The sequence below is a fragment of the Peromyscus leucopus genome, chromosome 3, assembly GCF_004664715.2.
Source record: "Peromyscus leucopus breed LL Stock chromosome 3, UCI_PerLeu_2.1, whole genome shotgun sequence".
In the NCBI taxonomy this organism is placed as follows: domain Eukaryota; kingdom Metazoa; phylum Chordata; class Mammalia; order Rodentia; family Cricetidae; genus Peromyscus; species Peromyscus leucopus.
In genome coordinates this window covers 45,011,769-45,021,405 of record NC_051065.1, presented here as the reverse complement: position 1 = coordinate 45,021,405, position 9,637 = coordinate 45,011,769, and the positions used below count along the sequence as shown (strand labels likewise).

Here is a 9,637-nt window from a genome sequence, read left to right as displayed (position 1 = left end):
AAGGAGTTTATTGTGAGTATGTATGTGTAGGTGACTGTGTGTGTGTGGGTGTGTATGAGTGTGTGTAGGGGGGAGTGTTCCTATGGAATGAAAGCAGTGAAAGGAGATTATGTTTGACACTGATGCTCTTTACTTTCTTTGGTTGAGATATGGAATCAGCATCTGACCTAGTCAGGCTTTGCATTGCTGTTACAAGATCCCTGACATAAGTCACTAATGGGAGGAAAGGTTTATTACTGCTTCTCATTTCATAGATTTCAGCCCATGATCCTTAAGCCCATTGGTTGGGGAAGGTGGTGAGGCAGCATCATGAAAAAGGAAGTTGCTTACAGGAAGCTTAGAGTTCAAGAGATTGGAGTTCAGGTTCAACCTTCAAAGGCATGTCCCTAGTGATCCACATGCTCCTAAGGTTTCCAACATCCCCAAATAACCTCTTTTAACATTTATTTGGCTCATTATTTCTCTTTGAATTTTTTTTCGTGTAAATCATAAGACTATTTTTGTGTGTTTATTCAGGGTCTTAAACCTTTTCATGGCATGTTTAAAATGTGCCATGAGACATTTGCTGACCATTCAACATACAGCGGCCCATAATGTTCTCTGCATGCACCTCAACAGGACAGAGGGTGGGTTTGTGCTTCCAGAGACAAAGCAAGGGTCTTCTGCAGATAAATGAAGAGTACTGGATTTTTTTCACCCGGTTTTGAATCAGGCCAAGGCACACCTAGATGGAACACAAACACTCTGGGTTAATCTATTTGTGCTGTAGGGTGACATAAAAAAAAGTCACAAAAGCTGATATATTTAAATGACCTAAGGCTTCAGTAGAGCTTTAGAAGGGAAATACGAAGAACAAACTTCCTCAGGGAGAGGAAAGGGAGCATGGTAGCCCTGTCTTTGGGAGTGGTGACAGTAATTACCATCCCAATTCAAGAAGCTCCTGAGGGGCTCTCCCCACTCCAGGTCACCAGGGCAGTGTCTGCCTTACTTTATTAGTGTTATGTGTGAGCCCATTGGGAATTATCTCTGAGCTTCCTTCCAGTAGATTTTGTAAACAAGTTCCAGGGGATTTCTAAGTCATGGTACCCAGGAGGCCTGAAGCTCTGATCAGTATGGTCCTCTGCTGTGTACGCATGGGGAGCGTCCTTTAGAACATAGGCTACACTAACCAGGCACTAACCAACTAACATTGGAGAATTTAAACACAGATAATTAAGAAGGGGTATGTAACAGGAGCAGATAGGTAACTGATTTATGAACTGCAAACACTGAAATTCTCTTTCATTCCCAAGATTATAGGAAATGCAGTGAAACCATTCAACTTTCCTGAGGCTTAGGGACATTGTCCTTGTATGAGTATGTCAATTAGAAACTTTAGTACTGGTAGAGAGAGAGAGTGAACAGAGGCTAGGGAAAGAGAATTATTACTCATTCAAAGCTATGATTATGATAAATGAATTCTTCTTGACTTTTAAGAGGAAATATTTAAGGCCAAGTGTAGGTTAATAAAACTTAAAAATAGTTACAGATAATCATGAATATGTAGTAGGAGAATATTACATTTTCATAAAAAATAAATGATTGATTGCTTTAACTTTTCTTATTTCAAATATTTTACTAAGCATTGATATATAAATATTTTTATTTTTTCCTCAATAGAAATAATCAAATGTAGGATGAAATGGATGGTCAAAGTCATTAAGTATTTAGAATTTGAACTAGAAATAGCTTTATGGCTGCCTGACTCACATCAGGAAGAGTTCGATTTGTTTCTTTGAGACTGAGTCTCACGTAATGCAGTCTGGCTCCAAACTAGCTAGCCAACGATAACCTTGAACTTCTGGTCTTCCATGCCTCTGAATCAAAGTTAGTTCTGGAATGAGCTGTAGGAATGTATTCTGGAAGTTTGTTAGATGAAGGTATATTATTGAAATAATAACCCTCACAGAAGAAACATAAGATACAAAGCTGCTGGAGATGTATACAACCTAACATGATAAAATAGGTCAGCAATGGCAAATTTCAAAAACTGCTGTTCGAGAGACAGGCATGTAATGTTTAGGTTCAGATTATATGAAAAGTCAGGCAGACAAGTACAGAGAGAAGCCAGGTAGCAAAACCCCAAAGAAGAAGAAATACTATTGCTCTCAGGGTATAAAATTATTTTCATATGTCACCCACCTAAGTGTCTCTGGGTTCTCCATGTTTGAATGTAATAATGATGACAGGAACGTTCCTGCCTGGGAAGGATACTGTCTATGTATACAACAACCATGTGTGCAGTCATGGGTTAGATGACCCTTTCTGTAAATCAAAGAGCAATTTTCACTGGCAACTCAGTTGTGTGAAGGTAAGGTCCTGGTTTATCTAGACCTGTATGAGAGAACAACATCTCTACCTCCTCTGCTGTGTGTCCGTATCCAGGGCTAAACTAAGATTGTAGAAGTCTCCAAAGAGGAGGCCAACTGTGACTAAAACCCAGTGGAACTCCACAAGGCACTGTGCTACCAAATTGTCTTAGGAGAAGAGCTTGGCATTTTTCTTCTTTAGCTGTAAAGCATCTTCCACACCACAGTATAGGGCATTATCGATAGAGTGTGGGTGGTAGGTTCTCTCGTGCATCTCACTTTTTTCATCTTGGATATTTGAGGCTGATCCATATGCTCTTTGTATATGGAAAGTGTTATTTTTTTAGACTATCCTGAAGGATGGAACACTGAGAATGTCTTTTATACTAGCCAGATCTAGGAGGTATCAACAAATCAAGATTTCACTTGTCTTGATATGGCATGAGAACACAAGTTCCCAAGTCAGCTAGCTAACAGAAGTGTAAAATGAGTTTTCATAGTCAGATGCATGTTGTACTCAGTGAGGTAGGTGCCTGTCAGGTGGAGATGACTGAAGCAAACAGAGCTGGTTCCCCAAAACCACGTCCTGCCTGCATCCTTCCTTACAGAGACATTTGAATGCTGCACCCACAAAGAAGTGAAGAAAACTAAGTTCATTCAGGAACTGATGGAAAGACACCACACACAGAAGCATCCGAAGAGATCTCCAGAGGCCACATGATGATTGTGTGGTACCAGCTGAATGAGCACTTCTGCTGGTGTGTTGGTAAGTGTATGAGGAACAGCTCTCTCATCTTTAACCCGACGCGCAGCTGCTCATGCTTTCTTCCAAAGTCTCATTTTTGTCAGAGCCTAGATATGGTCAGGGTGTGGTGGGTAAGAAGATAAAGGAGTTCTTCATATTATGGTTTGGAACTCTGCTCCTTCCTCTTGGGAATTAAACAAAATTTAAAGAGCTTAGTATTAACAAGAACCTTGCATAAGTGACCAATTATATTTTATCAGAGTAGTTGAGTAATGCTTGGTTTTATGATTCTAAAAGATCAGATTTTAATGCTAAATCTTTTCTTGAGAATTTACCACTGAAAATTTATTTGACTGGATTTAAGATATTGACTTCCTTGATATTCCATTGCATTTCTTTAAAGATAGGGATATGAAAAGAAAATTCTAAAATGGGATCCATATCTGTTGGAAATTAGGCTTATTACACAGTGTTATAGAAAGTTCTTTAGCTCTTAGATGAAAGATCAAAACAGACTCAAATCAAAGCAGTAATGTTTATACTCAAACTTTGCTTACTCTTCATAGACAAACACTAACCCAGGTTTGATGCCTGCTTACATACTCACATCCTTGCAAGCTCATGACCTTTGAGTAACATATTTCTAGCTAAAGAATTTATAAGGGAGTAGTACATTGGAAAAACAAAAGAAGGTATAGGGTGATAGGTAAATTTATCAAGCCTTAAGATGTCTAAAAGTGATATTCAATTCATTCAGATTCAGATTAAAATTTTATAATAAAATTTAATTGTTTCCATGGGAGAAAGAACTAGATTTAATTTATTAAAGAGGTTGATGTATTTAAATTTAAGTCTTTAAAATTAGGTATGTGAGTCATGTAAAATTGCCTGAGGAATCTGAACAGCTACCTGTGTGTATATGTCTTTGACAGAACATTTGAATCTTGATGTTTGCCGTAACCAATAATTACTGAATAAAACAAGAATCACAAGGAGATAATTTTCTCTAGGGTGAAACAACTAGCAATTTAACTGAGAAAGCTGTTCTTTTTTTTTTTTCCAACATGTCTGCTACTCTCCCTGCATTTCTATTCTCATTGTCATGTAATGTTCCAGTTTTGTTATGGACCTTGATGGATTATGGATCATCAGGAGAAACTGATGACTGAGTGCAGAGCACAGTGGCTTCTCCTGGGCCTTCATCTCACAAAGCTCAAAACTTCCAACTAAAATTATTACTTCATTTTTAAATGCTTAGCCAAAAAAAAAAAATCCACATACACTTCAGCCATTAGAACAACTTTATGAGGTCATTTTCCACAGTGTATTCCCATTGTATGCATCGTACTTTCCAATATAATGTATTTTACTTAATAGGGCTCAGTGAGTACTCTGCTTTCACCACCATTCATAAACCACTACAAGACATTTCTCCCTCCTGGTGCTCATATCCAAGGAGATTAAACACAGGATTATATTCTTTCAGAATGTCTTCTGTGCAGAAAGGTATGCTTTGAAGCTTGCTGAGGCTGAACACATGTAACCAAAAGAAATTGAAATAAGCTTGTTACACTTGACATAGATTTATGGCAAATATGTGTGTATTTACTTCTTGACAATGACAGAAAAGTGATAACAAGTTATCCCTGTACAGGCTGCTGGGCTAGATAGCATACATCCTTGGCTTCTCAACACTCATTGTGAGTATCAACTACACATCTACCTCTGTGCTAAGACATCTTCGTTTCCTTGTTTGTATAGACAAGTACAATAAAAGCTCTAATAGTTTTCCCTTAGTTATTTGAGTTCATGAAAAATGGAAATACAGGAAGTCTACAAATTATTTATAGCTTAAAAGATCAAGCTTTTGTTTCCTTATGGGAAAAATTAGATGTAGATTACACTACAAGTCACTCATAACTTCACTATGAAATTGGGATAAACATTTGAACTGTTTTTTGAGAGTCCAAAGTAATGATGAGATGATATTTACTGAGAGTTGCATTAAAGTTGTCTGGAAAACCCATCTTTTCTCCTTCACTTGGCTTTGAATTGTGCATTCTATATTCTTTATAGACTTCCCAAGGGGCCCTAGAGCATAGAAAATGTTTTAAGTGAATGTTAATTTGGAGGATCTAAAGATGGACTGCACTTGTTACACTTCTTGGGTTGATGCCTGGATTTGATTCCTGGCACCACATAAACCAGGTATAATGATACACAACTGTAATCTTGTAACTTGGGAGGTAGAGACTGGAGGATTAAAAAAACTTCAAGGTTATCCTGAGCTACAGAGGGAATTGGAGGCTAGCCCCAGCTACAGATCCTATCTCAAAAAGCAATCTCTTGATTTGGAAACAGTGGCACCTGCTACCCCTTAGGAGACTGAAGAAGGGTAGTAAGCTTGAGGCCAACCCACCCAAAACCCCAAATTTATCTCAAAAACACAATTTAAAAAAATTAAAAGAATTTTTAAAATCAGGCAACAGCCTTACAGGTAAATGAGTGGTAATCTCAATAGAGTAAACATAATTAAATTAATAAGTATATATCAGTTAATTATATTTACCTGTATGCAACATGTTTCAGTAAAATGCTTTGCTATAAAACAAACAATATGATAATAATTGCTGTAATTAGTAAGATAAAGCTAATAGAACAGGGCTAGATTATGAGTTGTGTGAACACTCTCCAAGATAAGTTAATCTTGCAATATCATAGACGTAGATCTCTGTGAGAGAAGTGTTCACATCTATTTGGAACGTGCTTGGGTTGGGCATTTCTGGTGTTTTTTGTTTGTTTGTTTTGTTGTTGTTTTATTTGGTTTGTTTTGGTTTTTTGTTTTTTTTTTTTTTTTTCTTTTCTTCAAGACAGGATTTCTCTGTGTAGTTTTGGTGCCTGTCCTGGATCTCGCTCTGTAAACCAGGCTGGCCTTGAACTCACAGAGATCCCCCTGGCTCCGCCTCCTGAGTGATCAAAGGCATGTACCACCACCACCTGGTTGGGTTTGGTATACCTACTGGCTCTGCTTTTTCATTTACCAAGTAAGAAAGTTGAAACAGGAAATTTTCCACTTGCAGGCCAGAAACCCTAGAATGACCATGCTGCTCCATTTTCTTTCCCTCCTTCCTCCTTATTTCCTCTTTTCTCTCATATTGCACACTCGAATAACCAAGACATTAGTGAAGAGACAGATATTCAGTAGTTGAGTCAGTTCTAAACATGTCTTTAAAACATCACCTATTTGCCCTGGATGTTTAGTAGCACGCTATATTACTTTTACTGAAAAGGCACCCACTGAGCACAAACAATGAGCAGAGAATTTGTTTTCTGGCAGTGTTTACCTGTGTTATCCCTTTCTTGGACACCAAAGATGCTTTCTCTTTAACCCTTGACCTTGGATGTCTACACTTCCACATTCTCATTTGCTTTCTTTTCAGTTCAATTTGAGATAATAGACTCTTAATGGAATCAGATTTGAAGGTAGAAACTTCACCGTGCATGATGTTTCCCCCAGAGCACAGAAAATTTAAGAAACTGAAACCTACCAAGCATACTAAAATTTTTTGCTGAAGGCTTTCAATTTATTCATGTCTATTTTAAAACAGGAAATTTCATTTGCCTGTTTATCTGCCCCAAGCAGAGGTCTTGTTACCCTTGTCCTCACCCTGATTGAGGTCCTGCAGTATACAACATGTGACAGTACTCACATGTCCTCCAAGAACTATTTCCATTTGTGCTTTAAAATACTGGAAAGTATTGAATTTTCTATAACAAAGCTTCTCATCAAACAGAAATCAAATACCCACTAAATAAAATAAAATAACCCACTAAAACTGGGTTCTCAGATTCCAGATCTTTCCACATTTACAATCATCCTTCTTGTAGCTTACTAACATATCAAGAGGACTTCAGTCGATGTATTCGAGGTAGTTTCAAACTGTGGTTCTCTCTCCTTAATCCTTTACCCTTCTATCGTTGTCAGCTATAACACCATTTTCTCGTTGCCTGGGAATAAAAGGAACTGGTAATGACATAGAGCAGACAGAACTGCACTGCTTCATCTCTGGGTTGTAGCTTGCCTCTGTGAGGCATTGCAAGTCATTATGACTGGCCTATGTCTCTGCAACATAGTAAAAAGCATATTAGAACTAAGCACGTTTTTTAAGCCCCACTAATGATACAAGGTTTTTTTAAAAGCCTGGTAGATCACATGCATTATGTATTCTCAGAAACTTAGTCGTTTGTTATTTGATTGCCATGTGTTTTCATTTCTGATACTCTTTGCAGATCATAGCTCTTAATGGAACGTGACAATGAGACATGGATGCATGAATTCATCCTCATTGGCCTGTCCAGAGACCGGGGCACTCAAGTCTCCCTCTTTGTTCTATTCTTGCTGATGTACCTGGTGACAGTTCTGGGAAACTTCCTCATCATTCTTCTAATCAGACTGGACAGCCGACTCCACACTCCCATGTATTTCTTTCTCACCAACCTGTCATTTGTGGATGTGTCTTATGCCACAAGCATAGTCCCCCAGCTGCTGGCTCATTTTCTTGCCACACACAAAGCAATTCCATTTCTGAGCTGTGCAGCCCAGTTATTTTTTTCCCTGAGCTTAGGAGGGATTGAGTTCCTTCTGCTGGCAGTGATGGCCTATGACCGCTATGTGGCAGTGTGTGACCCTCTGAGGTACTCAGTCATCATGCATTCAGGGCTATGTATGAGGCTGGTCATCACATCTTGGGTCAGTGGCTCCATCAACTCTCTTGTGCATACCACCATCACCTTTCAGCTACCCATGTGCACAAATAAGTATATTGATCACATAGCCTGTGAAACCCTTGCTGTTGTCAGATTGGCTTGTGTGGATACCTCATCCAATAAGATTGCAATCATGGTTTCTAGCATTGTCTTGCTTATGACACCATTCTTCCTGGTTCTCTTATCCTACATCCAGATCATCTCCACTATCCTAAAAATACAGTCCACAGAAGGAAGGTGGAAAGCCTTTCAGACCTGTGCCTCTCACCTTACTATGGTTGTCCTGTGCTATGGCATGGCTATTTTCACCTACATCCAGCCCCACTCCAGCCCCTCTGTCCTTCAAGAGAAGTTGATGTCTCTGTTCTATGCAATTTTGACACCGATGCTGAACCCCATGATTTACAGTCTAAGGAATAAGGAGGTGAAGGGGGCATGGCAGAAACTTTTAGGGAAATTCTCTGGAGTCACATCAAAACTGGCAACTTGATGACTTATGTGCATAGAGAAAAGAACTTTCCTCAATGTTTATACAACTCATAAATAACAGGCAGAATCTGCAATGCCTTGTCAACTGGGAAGTAGTAGACAGCATAACATGTACCCGTGATGCCATGTGACAGGCTGAGTGTTTATGTTGAGTTATGTGTCAACAGAATATTCAGTTGAGTTATACAATGCTTTATAGAACATTCTCCTAACTCTGTCTCCACTTCCATGGCATGATTATTGGAAATACTTATTCCTTTGTTTGAGGTCATGAACCAGAAGTGCTTATACATTTCACAACAGTTTGTTGTGATTCCAATTGAGAGAAAATTCATGTTCACCTTTGGAGAGATTCATTTGAAGACTAAAAGTCTCTGTAAGAACACAGCTTGTAAGTGGGCCAACATTAAGGCAAGCTGTGAAGATTATTATACTGTCTTTATGCAGGACTAACTACATGCAGATGCCATGCCTCACTGCTGGCGTTAACAATTTTTTGTTTTTTAGAGCTAACCGTGTACAGAAAGATCAAATGAAGTTTTCCCTAGGGAGATGCCAAGTATATAAAGTTATCATTGTCCAAGTCAGCTTTTGTTTCTGGCACTAATTGAAAGCATTCAAATAATTTGGATTGATTTGACCACATAAACAAGGGATTTCAATGTAAGTGTTGAATTTGAGGTTGTCCAATCTCTGAAAAAATACACTCTCTACTTCTGAACTATTGAAACACATTAATCACTCAAATGATGAGATAAAATATAAACCATCAAAGACATACTTACTCTTAGAAAGGCTGACTCCTCCACCAAAGATGGATTTGGGCAATTAAGATAGTTCAGTTGGCTGTGTTAATGTTACCTTCATGTCTGTGTATTAATCTTTTCTTTCATCTTTCACACTCACAATTGACCTTCAGTGGGTTCATCATGATAAAAAGCCCAAATAAGGCAAAAATAGAAGAAAAACAGTAATTGAATAATGGATAGAGATGTAGACAAATAGGAAGCATGTGATCATAGATGGTCTTCTTACTTCCTTGAAGGATTCTATTTCTTTTTATTCCCAGAATCACCTTCCTTATCACCAATAACTTTCAGTTGTTACATTTGTCAACACGTTATTACAGCATCTGAGATTTTATACAGATGAAGCTCCATTTAATCTGAAGCAAATTTCATGTTTGAATTACAACTTTACAATAATATAATCTGAATCTTGAGAGACAGAAAGGTTTCCCTAAAGATGTAAATGACAGTTAATTTTCTATTGATGCTAGTTTATTTGA

At 38.1% G+C, this 9,637-nt stretch overlaps 1 protein-coding gene across 1 annotated transcript; it reads left to right on the top strand.

Moving 5' to 3' along the window:
- The first annotated feature begins 7,396 nt into the window (after positions 1 to 7,396).
- LOC114697989 (olfactory receptor-like protein OLF3) lies at positions 7,397 to 8,350 on the top strand. The gene has a single exon (XM_028876413.1). The coding sequence runs from the start codon at positions 7,397 to 7,399 to the stop codon at positions 8,348 to 8,350; it is 954 nt and encodes a 317-aa protein (XP_028732246.1).
- Positions 8,351 to 9,637: the final 1,287 nt, after the last annotated feature.